Here is a 23,104-nt window from a genome sequence, read left to right as displayed (position 1 = left end):
GTAACTGAGTATGTTAATATTGATTTTCACCTTCATTTTTGCTGTCTATGTTTGACACAGTAGCCTATATATGTGCGTAAAAATTTCAAATATTGATTTTATGATTTACATGAAACCAGCATAGTATTGCCAAATCAAACTTTAATATTTATTCTGTTATCATTTCAAAGTCTGTCAAGCAAAAAGACAACATTTAACCACGATGTTAATGATTTCTAATTGATTAATGGTAATTGCAGTTACTACGCCAAACAATAGCTTACTCAGCATAACAAAAATGCTCATAATTATGGCTGTATATAAGAACCTGAACTCACAATTCGCCTCTCATGGCTGAAGCCAGAAGGCAGCCATCTTGTGTTGCCACTGTTATCGACAAAGCTCTACTATCAGTGTGTGTTTTATTGTGTAGCGTTAACTCATTCACTGCCATTGACGGCTATAGACGCAAAAAAATCATTTTAACTATTTCTATTAGTTTAATATTTTTTCCACTTTTGTTAACAAGAGTATGAAAACCTATATATACAGTATATATTATTGTATTGGAACAGATATAAAATGTTTGATTAATTGTGAGTTAACTAGTGAAGTCATGCAATTAATTACGATTAAAAATGCTAATCGCCTGACGCCCCTAATTTTTAATAATCTTTGCTTTAAAAAAAAAATTCCGATTATTAAAAAAAAATATAAGATTATTAAAAAAAATTTTTTTAATACAATATATATATATATATTTTATTTTTTAAAGAAAAGATTATTAAAAATTAGGGGTCTCAGGTGATTACAATTTTAATCCTAATTAATCGCATGATTTTACTAGTTACCTCACGATTAATCACAAATTTTATATCTGTTCTAAATGTACAAAAAAAAAAAACATTTATAGGTTTTCATACTCTTGTTAACAAAAGTGGAAAAAATGTTAAACTAATAGAAATAGTTAAAATGAATTTTTTGCGTCTATAGCCGTCAATGGCAGTGAATGAGTTAACTCTACACAATAAAACACAGACTGATAGTAGTGCTTTGTCTATAACAGTGGCAACACCAGATGGCTGCCTTGTGGCTTCAGCCATGAGAGGCGAATTGTGAGTTCAGGTTCTTATATACATCCATAATTATGAGCATTTTTGTTATGCTGAGTAAGCTATTGTTTGGCGTAGTAACTGCAATTACTACTAATTAATTAGAAATCATTAAGCAGGATTGGGGAAGCCGGCTGCAAAGAAACAACAGGAAGCAGAGCTTGAGGTGGCGGGAATGAAGATGTTGAGGTTTTCTTTAAGAATGACCAGCATGAATGTTCTCCGTCCTTGCAGACACTTCATCTTATTCCCACACTTTTTCAAAAACATGCAAATTTAATTGAAGACTAATATGCCCTGTGATTGGCTGGCGATCAGTCCAGGTTAAACCCAGCCTCTTGCCTGAAGTCAGCCGGAATAGCCTCCATTCATGGATGTCTTACTTTATTCAGTTTGGGAGCTATTCTTTTTAGCTCTAAATGATGTGGTTCTATTTCATCTCCAAGCACCGCGTTGCCAACCACGTAGGCCTGATTAAGGGTTAAAGGTTAAACGCGTAGTGTAACAACTTTACTGTCCACAGCAGCTTTTTTTTCCCTCACTAATTAACATTTTAGAGTAAGTCCCCAGCCATTTTCTTCCAGTTTCCATCCTGCATGCTAAGCCGACTGTCTCAGTGCCCAGCTTTATGTGGCATACAGGGCTAGTTCTGAAAAAAATCTCACTAATTGGGAGTCTTGTAGGTCCGTTCCTTTACAAAAACATAATGACAATGTATAGCTAGAATGTCACTAAGTAAGTAAAGTGCATACCTCCCGTCAAGCCTCAACAGTCAACACAAGTGGGGATAATCTACGAGGCTCGAATTAACTTTAAATTTTTATTTTTGAGAGGGAGCTCAGTATTGTTCATTCGGTAATCTTACCGATTCGACATGTCATCATCGTTACTCTCTCTCTCCCCCCGCCCCCCTCTTTTTCTTTTTTTTGAATGTGCGTGAGTTTGTGCAGGTGCGTCCGTGCGAGTGTGTACTCATTAATTCACCTAAAACCTATAAAAAAAAATCCCATACCGTTCTCACCTAAACCGAATACTTCAGAATCCAGCTAGAACCGTGAGGTTGTCAGGAGACCCGAGGAAGGATCAAAGAAAGGAAAGAGAAATCCATCCAATTAACTTTAAATTTTAACAGTTTTGCCAATCAATGACTTGTATGGTGTTTTAGCAAAGCTAAACCCATTAAAACGTATCTACTGTAATGCAATTTTGACATTTATCGTGCAGATCTCTAAAGTCAAAATACAGACTACTTCTATTACATGCTGAGCAGATATTGCCCTTTGGATTCTTGCGAGTGAACAGTTGTTGTTGATGCTATAGTAGCTCTGGCCGTATCCTCACTTGAAATGTCATGGTTTATATTATGGATTATATTTGTGGAATCCTGCGAACTTTATCTGCCCTTCTATTCTGTCCTCTCAAAACAACAACCCTAATGATGACAAAGCTTGAAGCCTTTTTGGTATGTGCGATATGTGCAGCTCCCCAACGGCGCCGTTTTTGTTTGTTTTTAAAGGTACGTGAATTGCTTTTGTACTGAAATCATGAAATAAAATAATATAATGAAATATCTGTATTTTTTTTTTTTGAAATGTGTCAAGCTGTTTTAACCCTTTGCTTTCTATTCATGTCATTACTGTATGTTTTCATAAAGTGCAATATTGTAGACTACTTTTTACTTACTTTTTGAATGGCATTTTCATTCATTACTGTGGGCAAAGAATGAATTAAACTCATATTTCAAGGCTCCATTGTACACTCTAAACAGAGAATTGAACCAATTTAAGATCAAACAGAGAATTGTTGACAAATTTCATCAAATTGCTTCAAGTGGTAACACACGATTGAATAAAATTAATCCAAAGTGAAATCTAACCCCAGCGGAAAACGAGGCAACACTGTAATCCAATTGTGTGTTACCAATTGAAGCAATTTTATTAAATTGGTCAACAATTCTCAGTTTAATCTTAAATTGGTTCAACGATTCTCTTTTTAGAGTGTATATTATTTTAGTACTTACAGAGGTACCTCGGAGTTTGAACATAATTAGTTCCTGCGAAGTGTTCAAAATCCGAATTGTTCAACCTCCGAAACATTTTTTCCTATAGTAAATAATGCCAATGCAACTAATCCGTTCCCAAGCTCCAAAAACAGAAAATTCCTATTTTAATTTCTATTTATGTTTTTTACATTTACAGTACAGTACAGTATTCAAACAATAAAAATACCTTACCTGTTTTGGTGTGATGTGGATGATAAATGCTACGTTAATGCTAGCTTTAGTTCAGAGTTTGTGTATTTTACATTGGGCATATTGCTAGACTACTAAGCGGTCCTTGCGTGTGTTGTTTAACGTCAGGCACGTTGTTGAACAGCTAAGGGGGGTCCTCGTGCCAGGATTTACAGAAATAGTCACGGTAGTTACAAAGGCGCGATTATCTCCTTCCTAATTCCACTGTGGTTCGTAGCACTGTATGTTTTTCTTTGCTAACACTGGCACTGTTGTCTTTCTTTGGGCCCGTGGCAAAGAAAATTGTTGTGGAAAAATAAAAATGCACTTGCGAGTATGAAGCACCTCCGGGAGTTTTCACAATCTGAATGGAAATGAGCAGTTATGAGCAACGTGAGCATTTGGCATGGCTTGGCTTCGCTCGGCTACCCGTTTTCAAGGTATGTTCGGCTTAGCTTTCTTAGCTTGGGTGTTCAAACTCCGAAAATGAGTTCAAATTCCAAGGCATTTTTTACTCAGATTTTTTTGGTTGAAGTTCGAATTGCACGAGTTCCGAGACGTTCAAACTCTGAGGTTCCACTGTATAATGTAATGTGTCATTATAATCAACTGCAAACAATTTATGTACAGTATTTACCTAAAGTTTTATGATGAAAGTTTGATTTCAAGCAGACAAATTTACTTCTCTTTTGGAACTTGAATTAGAAATCCCAATAATTCTAGAATGGAACGGATTGGATATGAGTTTTGTTGCCCCCCTAATACTTCATCACTGTGTGTTGTGAAAGATATCATAACATTTTTAATTCCTAATTTCATATATCGACTATTGTTACACATTATGAACATTTTAATTCTTCATATTAACCTTGTCGAATTGTTTTGTGTCCTGTGCAGAGCAGATGGTGTTGATTTCGGTATAATCTGACCTTAAACTGGGTCATACTATTTAGTCTAAAAAAGTTCCTTCTCAGCGCTTTGTACACGCACATTTCGGTCTTGAAAACAAAATTTGCTTTGAAATAACACACACACACTCTTTACTTTCTTCATCAGTCACGGCCACCGTAAATTTGGTTCAACTTGTTTGTGAGATTTTGTTATGAGGAAAAATAGAACCTTCAACTATATAACATATTCAGTCCCGAACACACACCCAAATCTGACCTTGTTTACGCCACTGCTCACGGAAAAGTACCAGAGAGTATGTTTAGTCTATAAATGAAAAGGAGGAGGTCTTTTTAACTATAAGAAGCTATTGTACACGTAGAAGAGCACATTTGACGCTCTGAAATCCCACGTTTTTAAGTGATGTAATCGGAAGCTGTTATCTGTCCAGAGATCTCTGAAAGATTAAAATCATTTTTGCAAAGGTGTATTTTTCTTACATTAAATCTATCTTCATTTTTGGAACACGCAAAGGACAAAATTCATTATTCCTCTTCAGTTGCATTGGGCCAAAATTCCATGATATAGTAAACCTGCGCCAGGAGCCGTTTCTTTAGACCATGCAACAGTTTCAGTCCTCAGAAGTGAATACTCACGTTGCGAAAATCTCGAAAGGGGACAAACTGCACAATGTCTCGAACAGCCTCCTCGCCTGTGTTGGACCTCAGCACGCTGGCGTCTCCGTCTAAAAACTCCATGGCAGCGAAGTCGGCATTGCCCACACCGATGATGATGATGGACATGGGCAGCTTGGATGCCTGAACAATGGAATGACGTGTCTCATCCATGTCGCTGATGACACCGTCTGTTATAATGAGCAGAGTGAAGTACTGCTGCGCAGACAAAAAAGGTGGTCGAGGGAGGATTTAGGAGAGAAAGAGAAAAGACAAAATATGGCTTTCAGTTAGACTTGTGCAATGACATTTCTGATGATTGTCATACTGTCATACAAGCTTTATAGGAGGAAACAGAGAACAAAAATCGATTAGGAGTCACGCAACAATCCAGTAACAAGAAAAATTTAATGAAATGAAATCGCTTCTGCTTTGCAGCAAGTTGGGCTCCATTCACACTACAGACCGCACCATCTGTTCCTGCAAAGAAATGATGGTGGCATTAAATGAGAGAAAAAACAAGCCCGTGCGTGTGTGTGCGCGTGCGTACTTGTACATACTACATTGTGAGGACCAAAATACGTCTTAAACCAACAGATTGAGGACATGTTTGTGACGTGAGGACATTTTGACAGGTCTTCACAACTCAAGAACTCTTTTTGAGGGTCAAGACTTGGTTTTAGAGTTTAGGTTTGAATTGGGTTATGGTTGAGGTTAGGTGAAGGGGCTAGGAAATGCATTATGTCTATTGATGTCCTCACAATTACGTAAGTACAAGTATGTGTGTGTGTGTGTGTGTGTGTGTGTGTGTAAAACCACGTAAGAGTGTGTGTTTATCAGTCACATTGACAAACACATTTAAGTCAGCCTTCTGTGTGCTCCTACTCACATGATTAAAAAAATAACCTCAATCCACACCTTACTCACTCTGAGCCAATGATATCTTCTGTACAGTAAATATGCAAAATCAGCATTGTTCACTGTTTAAATGGACAATTTTGGACAGCATAGATTTTTATTACAGATTTAATATGACAATTTATTTTATGTTTTATTTTTAATGTGAGGGTATGGTGTACCTCACGACCAGCATCCAGATATCCTAATTTTGCCACCAATTGTGTACAATTGTATATAGTGGCAAGTTGAATAAATACCCAAAAGGGCCCAAAAGTTAATTTGAAAAAGTAAATATATTTATTTGAGCAAAATGTGTCATTTGGATGTAGGCTGGCAAAGCAAATTCAGAGGATACAATGTGATTTTTTTTATGTCACTCACTATATATCACCATATAAATAAGAAGTATACAGACGCTCCCCTACTTACGAACATTCGTGTTACGAACAACGGTACATACGAACATGTCTGCGCGCATGTCAAAAAAATGTTTGGAAAGAGATGCTGTAAGTTAGATTTTTTATTGCGCACCTTTTTCCGAGTACTGTAGTGCTTCTTTCCGCCACTAATACCGACGCTTGGCGCTGTGAGAGCTCACCCAGCATTGGAGGCTCAGCAACGTGTCGAGGAGGAGGAAGAAGAAGAAACGCCTGTCGCTCATAGATAAAGCCATCGCACTCTTCGAGCAGCAAGACCCAAATATTGAACGTTGCACAAAGGTTGCAAATCAATTGAATGATGCCATACAGTGCGACCGCATCATTTATGATGAAAAAAAGAAGAAAACTGTGCAATCGTCGTTAGATCGCTTCTTTCGGCCAGTTTCTAGTAAATCCTCCAAGGAAGATACTCATCAACCCTCATCTTCTTCTCCGCGACCCTCAACTTCTTCCTACATTGAAGTTACGGAGGAGGAAGTAACTTTTGAAGCCCATTCCAGCGACGACGAAGAACCTCTCATGATATAAAATCCTCCTCTTCCTCCTCCATCAAATCCTTAAGCATCGAGTACATCTTCCAAAAGTAAGTTCACTTCACTTAACTTCATTTTATTTATCTTATTACGTACATGTACATACTGTGTGTGTCTCTCTCTCTCTCTCTAACATACGTAGTACAGTACTGTACGTATTCTCTTTAACCATAAATTATAATACAAAATATAGCACTGAAGCAACTTACGAACAAATTCACCTTACGTAACGTAACTCGTTCGTAAGTTGGGGAGCGTCTGTATATAGTCTTGCCAATGTCTACTCAACCAGGGTAATGAAATTATTTTTTGTTGCAACAAACTGAGAATTGCCATTAAGTCTGTGAGGGCCGGATGTCAAATAATTTGTTTGTGTAGTTCAGTTGTATTGCTTATAGTGTGCGGCTGACAGCCTTTGACTCAGCACACACACACACACACGGGTGTGCGCGATCGATAAATACCAGTGCTCAAGGCTATTTATTACATGTTCTGTTACCTTAGAGTCTACCAATGATTTAAAAAAAAAAAAAAAAAAAAAAAAAAAACAAGAGAGGCCTGTAGTTGTTACAAAAACACGGATTGTAACACACATAAAATATTGTGGCATTTCAACTCATGTATTTGTTCTGTGCTTGTGTGATGGTAAAATAGGGTATAAAAGACTGCATGTACAGTACGTATGCCTATGGCATATGTAACATTTGTTCTGTTATTTTTTTTTTATTTACATAAATGGTCCCAGTCAAGAAACAAGTACAAGGCAACATCCGCACCTTTGCAACCATTTTTTTTTTAAAAAAAACTTTCTATTCCTTTGCCAAATACTTTGCTTTAAGCCACGTCACATGTTTAATGAGAATTAGGTGTCATTTCATACTTCACTGACCTCACCTATATGCGAAGATGTGTTGAATGGATCGGTACTCATTATCACACTCAACGTCTACCAAGACTACTAAAAATAAAGATTCAACATATAGCATTTTTTGCGAGGATGCATTCTTTTGTATTGTCGTGAGGAATATTTTGCTTTTGTACATGTCGTTTTTGAAAATGGTATTCATGTAATTGAAATGCTCCTGCTGTGACTTACCGCAGCTTTTTCTTGTTGCAGGGCCTGGGCTGCAAAACGGGCTACGTGGTTAATAATTGGAGCAAAGTTTGTTGGCCCGTAAAAACGGAGGTGCGGGAGACAGGCAGAGTAAGCCTGCGCAATACCTTCCACGCCTAGTGAGGAGAGAAAGCAACAACAAAAACAATATGTGAGGATAGTTTCATGGTCTGAATCAATGACATCATGACATACCTGAGCAGAAAGGGTTTGTGGGGTTAAAGTTGATTGCAAATTCATGTGATACCTAAAAATATAAGAAACCCAAACTCAGACTCATTGCAATTCACAGTCAATATTCTACATACTGTATTCATTTTGCAAAACTTCTCTCCATCTCTCACGTAGTATCACTCCCATTCTGTGTGTGCGTGTGCGTGCATTCAAGCTCTTCTCTCCTTTGTCCTTTTCATCAGCACAGTGCCATGGCAACACAGATGGGTTGACAATTGCACAGTGATTTGAATATGCAAGTATAATGCTTACGGTTTTTATGTGTGTTTGCGCATCTTCACACACACCACGTTGAGACTGTGATGACGATAATGAGGACGGCGATACAAATGTATCGTTTGTTTTCATAACAAACACGAACAAACACACATCTACCTTCCAGTCAGGTGGGAGTTGGGCTCCAAATCCCAGAGCAGGAAACATTTTGTCACTGAGGAAACCATGACAACAGATTAGAAAATATAGCAATTTTTTTTCTTCTTCAAAATCTAATTTCAACACCCAGCATTTAGACAAAATATAAACTATGGATATTTTGCGACCTCCGTCACAAAGAACCGCTATGACAAATTGATAATTAAACAAGCTTGGTTGCTAGAAAACTGTATTTGTGTGATATGTTTCTCTTTCAGATTTTACTTTTTACCTGTGAAGAAAACAGAAGAGTGACCTCATATTTTCATGACAAATTAAGTTAGCCAAGGTCATGTGAGGAGCGGATTTAGGATCCAAACGCAGACAAAACAGTATTCTTTTATACACAAAAATACAAAGCACCGAACAGAAAGCAGGGCTGGATTCAGATGGCTTAGAAGAAAATGCTTTATGAAGAAAACCTCGACTAAGAACACGGAGCGGGCTGCATGCAGAAGTCAAATGTACAAAGTAAACTACTTTGTAAAAGAGGGCAGGGAAACCTTTACATACAGACGCTCCCCTACTTACGAACATTCGAGTTGCGAACAACGGTACATACGAACATTTCTGCGCGTACAGTATGTCGAAAAATGTTCGGGAAGAGATGCTGTAAGTTAGATTTTGTATTGCGCGTAGTGCTTCTTTCCGCCGCTAATACCGACGATTGGCACTGTGAGAGCTCATTGGAGGCTGAGCAATGTGGCGAGGAGGAGGAGGAAGAAACGCCGGTCCCCATGAAGCAGGAAATAACTTTTGAAGCCGATTCCAGCGACGACGAAGAATCTCTCATGATATAAAATCCTCCTCTTCCTCCTCCTCCATCATCTCCTTAAGCATCGAGTACATCTTCCAAAAGTAAGTTAAACTTCATTTTATTTATCTTATTACGTACATGTACATACTGTGTGTGTCTTTCGCTCTCTCTCTCAAAAAAAACTAACTTCAAAATACAAAATAAACTGAACTAACAAAACATGAAGCTAAACATGACAAAACAACTAAGGCGAGACTAACAACATGACATGGATCCTGATCAGGCAAAGAGGTCAGCGTGACGTGGCGAAAGACTTACGACCGTTGCAACAGCAAAAATGAACCGACACAGACAGGGGGGAGACAACCGACTAAATACACCAACACTAATGACATAACAAGACACACCTGGCTGAGGGCACTGATTGGATGACACATGAGGGTAATGGGGAAAGGTGGACACAATCAGGGTTGACACAGACGCCACACAAGGAAAGGCAAGTGACCTGAAACGAGAGGAGTCAGACTTTTCACAATAAAACAGGAAATGACACAACAAGGGGAACACACAAGGAAAACAGAGGCTAAACATGACAGGGACTAAACAAGACTGAAAATAAACATGACAATTAAAAGGGACATAGTAACTCCATACACACAAGACATTCATAAAACAGCGACCCCCTGACCTGCATAAGCATAATAACTGCATACACATAATACACCAACATCGTAACAGAATGACCCATGAGTACTCATACTGTGCTAAAATAGAAGTACAAATAATTATGTGAAAGAAATACAGTATTCTGGTAAAAGTAGTAGAACAGATTAAACCCTTTTAAGTCAAGATTAAAAAAGTACAAACCCCAATTCCAATGAAGCTGGGATGTTGTGCAAAACTTAAATGAAAACTTTGTCAAACGAAAAATTCGCAAAACCTTTTCAACCTATTGTGTTAATTGAAGACACTACAGAACTTTGTCACGTACGTTCTTCTGAAGACCACAGGCCAGTTTACGAGACGTATGTACGTGCTCTGCATTCTTCAGAAACGGCTACTGTTTCTAGTATAGTTGCAAAGAGATTAAGGAATTTATCATCTACGGTCAATAATATCAAAAGAGCCAGAGAATCTAGAGAAATCTCTACACATAAGTGGCAAGGCAACACTGAATGCCCGTGACCTTCAATCCCTCAGGCAGCAACGCATTATCACCCGGCACCATTGTGTAAAGAACATTGCCACAGGATTGCAAACACTTTAGAAAGCCATTGTCAGTTAACTCAGTTTGTCGCTACATCTTCAAATGCAAGTTAAAACCATGCAAAGCAAAATACATTTGGCTTCTCTGGGTCTGAGCTCATCTGAGACGTGTGACATGCATCCTTGGAGCGGGAAAGCAAGTTCCAAAAAAACATCATCGTAGGGGGTTTAGAGCTAGGGGTGGGAATCTTTGAATGTCTCACGATTCGATTCAGATTTTTGGGTGTGCGATTTGATTTCAGAATCGATTTTAGATTAAGAATGATTTTTGATTCACAATGATTTGATTGACAATGATTTTTGCTTCAATCTATAGATGTTTAAAGAATCGTAATGATCTACTCCAGTCTGACTCGCTAATGCTAATTAGCGCGCCTCTCGCCGCACTTTTATCACTCAAAAGAATGGTTCCACGCTGCAAAAAAAATAATTTTATTGTAATAACTTGATTGTGACTTTTTCCTTCTACTCTCTAATGTGGCTACAACTCAACAGTGTATTAGACCGCGTGGAACCACACTGCCCCTAAGTGGCCAAATTGGGTACAACATGAACAGCGCTCCCAATAAAGGCACACATAAGCAAAGGGAAGACAGTATAAAATAATTTAAATAAAATAGATTTTGGGACATTTAAAATCGATTCAGAATCGTACTAAATGAGAATCGCGATTCTTATGAGAATCGATTTTTTTGGGCACACCCCTATTTTGAGCTGTGCTTTTGTCTGTTCTCTCACATAGGTCCTGTTTGAACTTGGCTGACCCCACGGGGGGGGAGTAGAGCCTCAGGCAACTTAGCTCTTAGGATCATTTGGACACACAAACCCCTCCAACATGGTAAGGTGATGGCTCAAGGAGGAGGCTATGTTAGATTCGTTATAAACAAACGTTCATAGTTTTACATAGTCCACATTGATGCATGAAAATTACACAACAGATTGAAAATAACAACAACGTGGTGTCACCTGGGTGTTTTATGGAGACACTACGACACCAACAACTTACTTCCAGGCCCATTTCACGCAAACTGTCATTTAAGAAGTTTGTTTGGTTATAGTATAGTCTATCTGGGCCATTGTAAAAACATGATCCACAAACTAGAAGCAAGCTAAGGAGGTTGCGCAAAACAACTACGACACAGCTATCCGCCATTGTTGTTGACAGACTGGCGGTTCGTCTGCAGTCACACGAAAATTGCAGCATGCATCATCAAAGTACGACAATGCGGCGTCATCGAGCTGCGACAATTACGTCATCACTGGAGGAATATCCCACATACGCTGCGTTTTGAAATCTTTCCACTCTGGACCAAAAGTAATCGGTTTCAAGCTCCAAAACGGCGCCGCTGTGTGGATGAACTGCCCAAACAGTAACTGGCTTGTTATTTGTGGTAGTGAGTTTTTTTTCCTGGTGTTACTTTCAGGTTTTTCTTTTTTAGAACATTGTTGGTTTTATATTTAGAGTTTCCCCCAGTACTCTTGCTAGTGTTTTTGTTAATAAATTGCTTTGTTCATTACACTCTCCATGCTTCTGGGTCCTCAACCAAGCACTTCCTTAGTACCAACTAACAATCCCCTAATGTCACATTAGACAATCTAAAGAGTGTTTAAAGATAGCTGAGACTCAAAACCAGAGTTCGGCAACATGATGGAGGGGCCCACAATTTTTCATCAGTTCTACTGGGGGGCCACAAGGTATCACTCACTTCCTAACCAGATGTATGACAAAAATGCCATTTTAAATATGGACAAAATATGTGCATAAGACTTTTTTTTCCTAATTGACCCAATTATGTATCATACTATCAGAATCTCACTGTAGCTGTCCTCGTTAGATACTCACGTGTCATAGTCCTGTATGATTTGTCCAACAGCTAAAATAGCAGCAAGATACTCATTACTTCCCAGTGGGTTAATGTAATGGAGGGAAGAAGGCTCCCTTGGGTTCCCATTGGATGCCGTGAAGTCTATACCAACCTATGGGAAAAAAACAAAAAGTAGAAGAATGCATTCTTTGAGTCTGATTTACTTGAGTTTAGAATGTGTGCACACACAAAATAAAGAAGCAAACTTGATTCTTGATTCTGATACTATTCTATGAAGGCCGCACGCTCGGGGCATCTGTCACAGCAAGAGGTGGCATGGGCGCTTATTCCGTCCTGGGTGGCTCATTTTGAAACCTCCTTGGCCCCCTTCTCGGGCACAGGACTGTAGTTTACATCAGAACTTTGGCCCGCTGTTGCTGAGCTCCTGAAAGTGGAGATTCATCCCAAAATAGCGATGGCCTTGACGAGTGCTTTCATCGGGACATGAATGCTGCTGGCCTCAACGGCTGCTGGTTTATGCTTGGCCTTCGCTTTACCGCCTCGAAGGATCTTCTGGCCTTGTCTGCGGCGGTTGTGGGTGGCCAGTCTTCTAGTTTCTTCCGCCACTTCTAAACAAACTGTGTTTTGGGACATTGCGGGCAATTTTGTTCTCATTCAGAATTCAAACCACCGCCTTGCCAGTTCTAAAACCCCTAGGACCTGCGGCCCATCCAAGTGTTTTCATCTGCCATCAGACCCCGTGTGGGAATTTGGTGTCGGAATCCACCTTGAATGAGAGAAATATAGCCCCTCACGGAGTGACGCGGTAGCCCAGGAAGGTGACATTAAACAACCCTGGGGGAGTCCTGTTTTTAAAAACCAGTAGGTAAGATTTAAACCCATTTAAAAACACATGCTGTGGTCGGTCACATAAAAATTCCGTCATCCATAAAGTTTGAGTGGTGTGAACTTGAAAAGAGGCAGTGGAGCAGTGTGTCATTTGCAGTGCTGAAAGCAGATAAAAATACATAAATAAAATCCTTGTGTGGGGATTTTGAGAGTCCAGTTATATATTGACTCTGTCCAAAAGCATGAGCTTGCGTCCTCCGTGCCTTGTTTTGCTTTATAGGCTAATTAGAGTGGGTCCAAGTTGTCAAACAGTGCAGACACCACTTGCTACGCCAAGACCCTTTCCATGCTTTTAAGTATCAAGGTCAAGTCAGTCAGACCGCTTGGGCCGCGCTTTAGTGTTTTAGTCAGATTAGATTGTTGTTTTGCGTATTAAAAGAATGAGTACTAGACTTGTCTGCCAGTTTTGTAATCGCTTAGTTATTGATTAAACAATTCATTTTAACACCTCTACTCAGTAGGTTGCTTTGATTTCGGGAATTCACGGTATGAAGCGTTATACAGGACTTCATAGTACAGTATTAGCCACAAAGTCATTAAATTCCATCCGTTAAAAAACATTTTAAAATGCGATAAAGGCCAAATGTCATCAAAAAGTCTTCATCCCATGAGATCTGTCTTAAGAGTGGAAAACAATTGGTACATCTTGAAGCAGCAACTAAAGGCACTACAAACACTTAAATTGTGTCATTTGAACCAATTCCACTCTTAACAAAGAGTAAAATGAATTATGCTCTTCAGTTTTCTACAAACAAAAATTTCCACTATGGGCACTTAAGAATTATTAACGCTGACTGCCATGAGTAAAAATGTCCCTGACACCACAAAGGGATATTTTCAACACTGATGATAATAAGAGTGACAATGTGATAACATACATCACATGTGAGTTCAAGGAAACACACACCCGCATGCACACGCACACACACATGCATTCAACAAATGTGCCTGAACATAAGATGAGATGCAGAGTGACAAAGTTTTTCCTCAGGCAATGAACAACTGTTTGTGTGCTTATGGGAACTCGCAACTGTCATGATTTGTTTGTCTAGATTATATTTAGGTTTGTTACTTGTTATGGCTTGTTTTCTTGTGTCCTGTCTTGCTCGTTTAGTCTTTGGTTTCCACCTGTGCTCCATCAATACAATCCCGTGTCTTCCAATCAGCTTTTGTCTTGTCCAGGTGTTCCTCGTTGTCTCGTCAGTTAGCTGGTAGCCTATTTAGGCCCTGTTCACACCAAAGCAAAGCCGGCTTCGTTCCTCAAAACAAATCTTGTACAGACAAAAATGTTTCAAGACATGCGAGTGTCCAAAAGAAGACGCTGAGGACGTTTAACGGCTGTAATGTATATGCCAAGTCTGGAGTGGCGCTGTATCGCAGAAGAAGAATCAGCGAAGAAGATGAACCACTGATCTGAATATATTACTTACTACATAGCCAATAGGCCAAGACTTTTGAAGCCGCGAGACCACCATATTATTATTCCCAAGAAAGGTTTCTCGGCATACAATCCTATACAGTTACAGCAGGGGTGTCAAACATACGTCCCGCAGGTCGGATTAGGCCCGCCAAGGGGTTTAGTCCGGCCTGCGAGACGATATTTGTAAAGTTAAAACTAAATTTGTAATGTCGGAACAATTTATCAGACAGCCACAATCAAAAAATGTGAATTCGTAATCTCACAAACATTCCTCAGATGAGCAATGCAATTTGTACACGGAATTGTCCTGGATGTCATTATTTTACATACAATCTAAATTTACGTTTTTTTTATTTTTTATTTTTTGTTTAAATCATAAATCAATATAAACGTGTTAAATATGGCACAAATTCAATTTCTGGTAACAAACACATATGACCAGGATTAATGTCCTTATAACCATTACTGCCACACAATGCATTCTGGGAACAATATATATGCAAAACCGGTAGTTTTAACACGTCCAGAACTCATACATCCAAAGTGTTGTTACGTTCCATTTGTATTTGTGTTATTTTTTTGGAACAATATGATTACAGTTAATCTCCGTAATTTAGGGCTGGCCTACAAATAGCGAAAATCTGCGTATAATTACCGGCATTTGTTTCTAAGTTATATACCATTCTTTCCGATCCGGCCCACTTGGTTATATAGTTTCCTCCATGCGGCCCCTGAACTAATATGAGTTTGACACCCCTGGGCTATCCAGTAATATACACAGATCAGTGAGACGAACACAGGAGAAGCGACAATGGTGGGTGATTCAAGTACAACAACATCACTCAAAATATTTTGCTGTAAAAGCATAAGCAAGCTAAGGAGGTTGCGCGAAAACAACTACGACACAGCTATCCGCCATTTTTGTTGACAGACTGGCGGTTCGTCTGCAGTCACACGAAAATTGCAGCATGCATCATCAAAGTACGACAATGCCGCCGTCGTCGAGCTGCGACAATTACGTCATCACTGGAGGAATATCCCACATACGCTGCGTTTTGAAATCTTTCCACTCTGGACCAAAAGTAATCGGTTTCAAGCTCCAAAACGGCGCCGCTGTGTGGATGAACTGCCCAAACAGTGGCCTGTTATTTGTGGTGAGTGAGTTTTTTTTCCTGGTGTTACTTTCAGGTTGTTTTTTTTTAGAACATTGTTGGTTTTATATTTAGAGTTTCCCCCAGTACTCTTGCTAGTGTTTTTGTTAATAAATTGCTTTGTTCATTACACTCTCCATGCTTCTGGGTCCTCAACCAAGCACTTCCTTAGTACCAACTAACAATCCCCTAATGTCACATTAGACAATCTAAAGAGTGTTTAATGATAGCTGAGACTCAAAACCAGAGTTCGGCAACATGATGGAGGGGCCCACAATTTTTCATCAGTTCTACTGGGGGGCCACAAGGTATCACTCACTTCCTAACCAGATGTATGACAAAAATGCCATTTTAAATATGGACAAAATATGTGCATAAGACTTTTTTTTTCCTAATTGACCCAATTATGTACATCATAGTATCTCACATTCTTCATAATGCATTTCTTAATGCATGCATAAAATATCCAGCCTTCAACAACAAAGGTTGAAAAAAAAAAACATGATTTTTTTTCTCAGTGCATAAAAAATGATCATTCAAGGATGGAAAAAACACATTAAGTGCATGAAATCATTTAGTACATTTAGTACATAGAACCCTGCTTTTTGCAATGGATAGGGACCGGATCACTAAAATATATGTATAATTGATGTGCATTCTTCAAAAAAGGCTGTTACACTTAATATATAAATTTTCCATGAACTAATGGTTTGCGCTCCCAAAAAAGACCACCCCCCCCCCCAAAAAAAAAAATCAGCCAATAAGTGAATTTGCGGTAGCAAGCATGAGGGAGTACACTGTACAGTAGTAGAGGAAACATGTTTATAATTATAAAAATTCAGCTCTTTTTTTGAGTATTCAAGGGGCCACTCAGGTGCAGTCTTATTATATTACATAACTGTACCTGTAATTGATAATCATCTTTTTTTACTCAAATTTCTGTTATGTGTTAAGAACGACATTTTGCGATTTACGAATGGCTCTTAATTTACTCGTATGAAACTTAATAAAGGGCCTGTTCTAAATCAGAAGTCTCCAAGTTCGATCATCAAGAGCATCAATACGATCCCGTCCGTGTCTTCCAATCTGAATTATGTAATCAGGATCATTATCAGGCTTCTGCAGCGCTTGCCGATGAGCTGATCATTTGATTGAAATGTAAGCAATACCAGTTAAAAACCTAATCCATATGCATTAGCCCAAATGAACAACTATTGTCTATGTGCATGCCTGGAGTGGATGCTTACTGACATGCGAGAGTATTTTTTAATATTTCCATTGTGCTTATCAATGCCATCTGGGGAATGAATTTGATGTTGCTAAAACATTACATTTCATAAACTATTATGGCATTTTCCTTCAGTGATCTCTGGTGCTAGACATTATTACTTTGATAAGTGTGAATTCAGAGACAGTGGGAGATGACACCATTCTGTTTCCAACCGGTTTCTAGCCCCAAGCTATTTGTAATTGTTAGCGCAAAATACACTAAACATAACATGACAAGCACTCACTCCCTTTCTACTGTACAGGCAATTGCATAGAAAAACCGGCCGCAGTATTCTAATTGAGGAATATTCCCAAAGCTGTGCTGGCAGTGCATTAAAAAAATATTCACTGCTTTCAAAATGAATTTTAAATAGACATAATGTCAATATTGAACCTTTTCTGATGTAGTAAATTAGCTAGATTGGAGTGTGAGGAAATCTGAAACGAAATAAATGTTTGCCGTTCTTGTCATTGGGGGTAAACTGACAAGTTGTTGAACATTTTGTGCACTGGTTGTGGGTTATAAACTTGATAGTAGCTCACAAGAATTTAGCAATTCCAAAATCAATGCTGCTTATTGATTCAAGTCCTGATCTATTTTGATTGGGTTAAGGAATTAAATGATACAAATGATATATGGCATCAGTGACGTATTGTATACCATGATCATAATATAACAGATGTTTCTATAGTGTGCCAAGTATGGACAAATGTTTATACCCCTGTAAGAGTGGGCCATTATTAATTAATTAATTATATCAATATACATCCAGACATACTGTTCCTTAAAAATACTTTCTGGTCTTTTCTGCTTTTATTTACAAAACATTTTATGTTGACTGGCAATGGGGAAAACAAAGAAACAAAAAAACAATAAAACAAACTATCCAGTGGAAAAATACCACTCAAAATATTAGGTCGTACAAGGAATGTACACTGTTGTCTAAATGTATAATGTTGTCATCCGTGCTCCTCTAGCAGTGCCATAAAAAAAAGTATTTTGCTGGTGATGTAAACCATTCATTGCTCATACAATAGTGGTATGATGTTGAAAATCACTCGTCACAAAAAAAAACCTCACAATTGCATCCTCTGTTGGAATGCATTTCCACCACAAAGACTCCGTTTCTTGAACTCTGCTCACAAGAAACCAGCAAAACCGAACAGTCGTGACCAGTCAACCTACGCTTAATCCAACTGTGATCTTAAATCAATTACTAATGCCTGGAGAACGAGGCACAAGGATGACCGTCTTGGATGCTACATTAGTGTAGCAACAGAGCTAACTTAATACCCTACAATCAATACTAAATTATTTAAATGGCAGAGGGTTATATAGTACTTTAGACATTTTTACAAGAAACCATAAGGTGAATTATCAGGCAAGAAAACAATCGATTGCTAGGAATCCAATTGCCTGGATTCTCTGTGTGCCCTGTGATTGGCTGGCAACCAGTTCAGGGTGTACCCCGCCTACTGCGAGGACAAGCGGTTGAGAAGATGGATGTATATATATATATATATATATATATATATATATATATATATATATATATATATATATATATATATATATATATATATATATATATATATGTATATATATATATATATATATGTATATATATATATATATATATGTATATATATATATATATGTATATATATATATATGTATATATATATATATGTGTGTATATATATATATATATGTGTATATATATATATATATATGTGTGTATATATATATATATATATATATATATATATCATCATCATCATCATCATCACAAGTGCTTCATGAAACTTCATTTTCCTATCACCATCTCCCACACAATACTCCCTCCACCCCATTTACAGATTAACAAGTGAGTACTATTCAAATTGCTGTGTGCCTGTTTGCTGAGGTTGTTTTTCCCAAATACATACTGTGCTTTCATTCTGATTCTAATACCTGAATCATATTGCAGAATCATTTAAAACAAAAAAACAAAACACTAAAAACACTAAAAAAAAATGTGTGTGAGTCTGCCATGTACTCAGATCTCGAGGCATTTGTACCATAAATGACACCAAACATAAACTATGCCTAAAAGTCAACTGCTTCTTTTACAAGCCAACTACCCGCAGTAGCAAACCTCTTTGTGTTGGGAGTGTTACCAAGAAATGTTGCCGTTCCCTAAAACCCTGCAGCCGTGAGGAGAGCAGAGAGTTTTCCTTCCTGGAGATTAGGATTAGAGTCATTCTAAGTCTGATTGAACACCGCAGAACAGCTCAATCTGCGTGTGCATGTCTACTTGTGCACAACTTTGTCTCTGTACATTTTTGTGGCATCTGTGCACATACATGGCGTGTGTACTATATGATGATGTGATAATAAGATTCAGCATGAATCTCAGCGTGTTTATTAAATCTGTGTGATTTGGGCAAAAAAAGGTGTGAAGATATTGAAGGTGCATGGGCACTGCATCTAATTCTGTACATGTCCTTAATGCAGTTAAGAAATGTGTGGGATTAAATGCCATTATGAGGAAAAAAATATTTGTGTGGAGGGATGGACATTTGTAAATTGCTTGTGTATGGTAAAAGGTTTATTAAGTACGATACAGCATGCAAGAGATGCGTGTCTGTGACAAAAGACAAAAGATTAGGAAGTTGGACACGATTTAAGAATCTCCGCTCCGCTTTGGATTTCACCCTAACGTGTTTACATCAGTCTGCCAGTTTATGACTTCCTGTATCCATTTGTGAATTCAGCGAATAATAATTTGTTGTTGTAATCTGTTCGGTGATCCTTATTCGTGACTAGCGATTGACGATTTACAACACATCAAATGTCTCACAATCAAACTCACAGTAAACATGAGCTGGCATCCTCCAAGTATGTAATCCAGGAAAGTGTAGTCCCTTGTAATCTAGAGAAACAAGAATCAAAGACTATAGTAAACCAGATGTCAAATAAAATATATTCGACATGTATTTTATTCCTTTCTACACTCACCTTTTGTTCTAAAATGACAATACAACCCATGTTTTTCAAACACAGGGCACCATGTTATGGATATCATAATCATTTTTGTTTCTGTTATTAGCGTCATAATCCACTTAGTTTTCTTTTTCTTTTTTCTTTCTGTTCATTCCATGCACCTCGTGTCTTGTGTTTGTTCCTGTTTACACCAAGCGGCACGGCGAGCAGGGAGGAGAGGCGCAACGAGGCGCACCTTGATGTCTCTGGCAATCAGTCATAGTCTCAAGCAAAAGAAGTATTATTCCCTGAACACAATTTGGGGTCTGACCATTCGCAAAATTCTAATTAGTTATTATAATTAAATCCATTCACAGCCAACAAAGACAATTATGATGTGATACGTGTACATGCATGTGCGTAAAAAGATTAGATGCATAAGAAACAATTATGACGGATTTAACGTCATCCCAAAAACACTCACTACACTAATTTGTTATATTTCTTAGAGCGGGGTTTTTTTTTTCACCTCCCTAGTGAAGACAAGTTGTCTTTAATGCACAAATCATTGCAGTGGTTTATTGATAGGAACAAATCAAAAGCCAGCATTTATCCTTACCTTACATGATTTGAGAATAATAACGCCAGAATTTTTATAATTCTTCTTCTTCTTTTGCTTCTTTGGGTTGATGCATTCAAATTCCACCTGGCAAAGATTTAGAAACAACATTAAAAATGTTAAACATCATATGAATGCAAGAGTAGATATGAAAGCAGATTTTACAGTCACTGATATACAGTAACAGGTGATGTTTTTTTTTTCTTCCCCCAAACACAAAACGCTCAGAGGAAGTCAGTGAACCGAAGTCGCTCAGTTAATGTCGTGTTATGTGACTGCAAGTTTCAGCGAAAGACTTTGCATCTCAAAAGCTCCTCTTATTCTTCTCCATCCCCCATCTAGTCTGTCTTTTCTCGTGAGCTCTTTTTAGACACACACCATTGGCACATGTGAACAGGCTCAGTGGGAGAACAAGTCATGTGGTTGCTTTGCCGCACAAACGCTCATACACAAACACCAACACGTACACACAGCTGATGGTGAATTCACCATTTTTCTGCACGATGTATCATTAGCAGATGAAGAAAGCATAAACGGAAAGTTATAATCCATTCAATGTCTATTCAGCCTTCAGACTTCAAACCCATTTATGAGCACAATGCAAATCGACACCTATTAATAATCATAATAAAGATTAGCTTCACACGTTTTAAATTAAGATGCAGATTACACCACAGAGCAAGGATTTGGACTCATTACTGGAGGGTCTAGTAATAAAAAAATAACAATTTGCTGAATATATCTTATTAAGAACTCAGCTTGAGTAGGCTCCAGCACTCCATGGCCATCAAGCGGTATAGAAAATGGATGGTCGGATAATGTTAAATGTACGGTAAAACTCTCTGATTGTGCCATTCAACACGGTATTATTATCTTGGTGAAATTTGAAGTGCTCATAATGCTGTGGCTGCTCAACGTACGATTGTAATTTAAATCTTAACAGTATTACGCAAGTGTTGAATTAACATAATGGCACTCAGATGTGCACAAGTATGCTAATTATATGTAGAAGGTATGCTGTGCTATTCCAAGATTCTGATGCGGGGTGTGGTTTAGAATGTTTGATAAACAAACAAAAAAATCTTCATAATTTATTGGTAAGTTAAGATGAAAGATTGTTGAATATTTGATAAGGTACCAATAGCCCACCTTCTATCAGCATGTGGCAACCTTAAACATTTCTTGACAATTATATGTTATATGTGACCTCAAAAGTCTAAACATGACATTCTGATTAATATTGCTTTTGTGGAATTGAAGTTATGGAGCAAAATCCAGCTATTTTTATTCATCGGAGGGGGCGGCCATTTTGCCATTTGCTGTCAACTGAAGATGACATCAATGTTGCTCAGGTCTCAGGTAACAACCAATCACAGCTCATCTTCAGAAAACAGGTGAGCCGTGATTGGTCGTTGCCTGAGCCCTGAGCAACATTGAAGTCATATTCAATTGACAGCAAGTGGCAAAATGGCCGCCCCCTGAAATGGATAAAAACGGCTGGATTTTTGCTGCTTAAAAGGAATCCCGACTGTAATGACAAGTCTGCTCTGTATTATTTATTTGGTTATATAACTATGAGATATTTTTTTTAAAAATCATTTCCAGGTTAAATATGTTTTGTAGAAACTTTGTTTGGACGTATGCCGCCATTGTTATTTACGTCACAACGCATTCAGTGCGTAGCAAGGTTATTTTAGTTAACTAAAACTAACGAAAAAACTAAAATATATATATTTTTTTGTAACGAAATGAAATAAAAACGCAAATGCATTTTAAAAAAAACGAAAAATAACTGAAACTACATTTTATGTTTACAAAACTAACTAAGACTAACTATAATTACAGCAAAAATGTCCTTTGTTTTACTTTTTGGTAATCAATTTAATGCATGAGCCTTTGGGGATGATTTATTTTGATATTAACTGGAATAAGGACATTTGAATGTGTGTCACACAAAAGTGACGTCATCTAGCAGCAGCCAATAGAAAAGCACTTTCAGATGATGTTGCTCCCAAGTAAGTAATACACACAAAAAAACTAAAACTAATACTGAAACCAACTAAAACTGCAATATGAAATAACAGAACCACCATGAAAACTATTCAAAACTAAATTTAAAAAACAAAACGAAATAAAAACTAAAATGAAAAATTCCAAAACTATAATAACCCTGGTGCGTAGTGACTTAGAATGGCAGCTGGCTCTCTGCCGAGCAATGTGAAACGCTTATAAAGAAAGCAAGGTAAGTCTCCGTAACGTTCCTAAAGGGCCGATCAAAACCCCTGAATGCGTCTGGTGAATGACGAAAGCACGGCGTGGAGGAGGGTGACTTCTCCCGATCGCGTGTTGTTTCTTTAGGAACGTTACGGAGGCTTGCCTTGCTTTCTTTATAGGAGTTTCACATTGCTCGGCAGAGAGCGAGCCG

General features: G+C 38.0%; 1 protein-coding gene across 1 annotated transcript in view; it reads right to left on the bottom strand.

Annotated features, from left to right (window-relative positions):
• cpne2 (copine II) overlaps positions 1-23,104 on the bottom strand; it is a 41,081-nt gene that overhangs the window by 2,317 nt on the left and 15,660 nt on the right. Inside the window, exons 9-15 of the mRNA XM_077567867.1 lie at positions 20,680-20,766; positions 19,951-20,010; positions 12,385-12,518; positions 8,480-8,534; positions 8,066-8,117; positions 7,853-7,986; positions 4,866-5,102 (exon numbers count right to left, since the gene is read on the bottom strand). Coding sequence (XP_077423993.1) covers positions 4,866-5,102; positions 7,853-7,986; positions 8,066-8,117; positions 8,480-8,534; positions 12,385-12,518; positions 19,951-20,010; positions 20,680-20,766 — 759 coding nt within the window. The remainder of the gene's footprint in view (positions 1-4,865; positions 5,103-7,852; positions 7,987-8,065; positions 8,118-8,479; positions 8,535-12,384; positions 12,519-19,950; positions 20,011-20,679; positions 20,767-23,104) is intronic.

This window comes from Vanacampus margaritifer, chromosome 6 (genome assembly GCF_051991255.1).
Source record: "Vanacampus margaritifer isolate UIUO_Vmar chromosome 6, RoL_Vmar_1.0, whole genome shotgun sequence".
Classification (NCBI taxonomy): domain Eukaryota; kingdom Metazoa; phylum Chordata; class Actinopteri; order Syngnathiformes; family Syngnathidae; genus Vanacampus; species Vanacampus margaritifer.
This window is presented reverse-complemented; position numbering and strand designations above follow the sequence as displayed.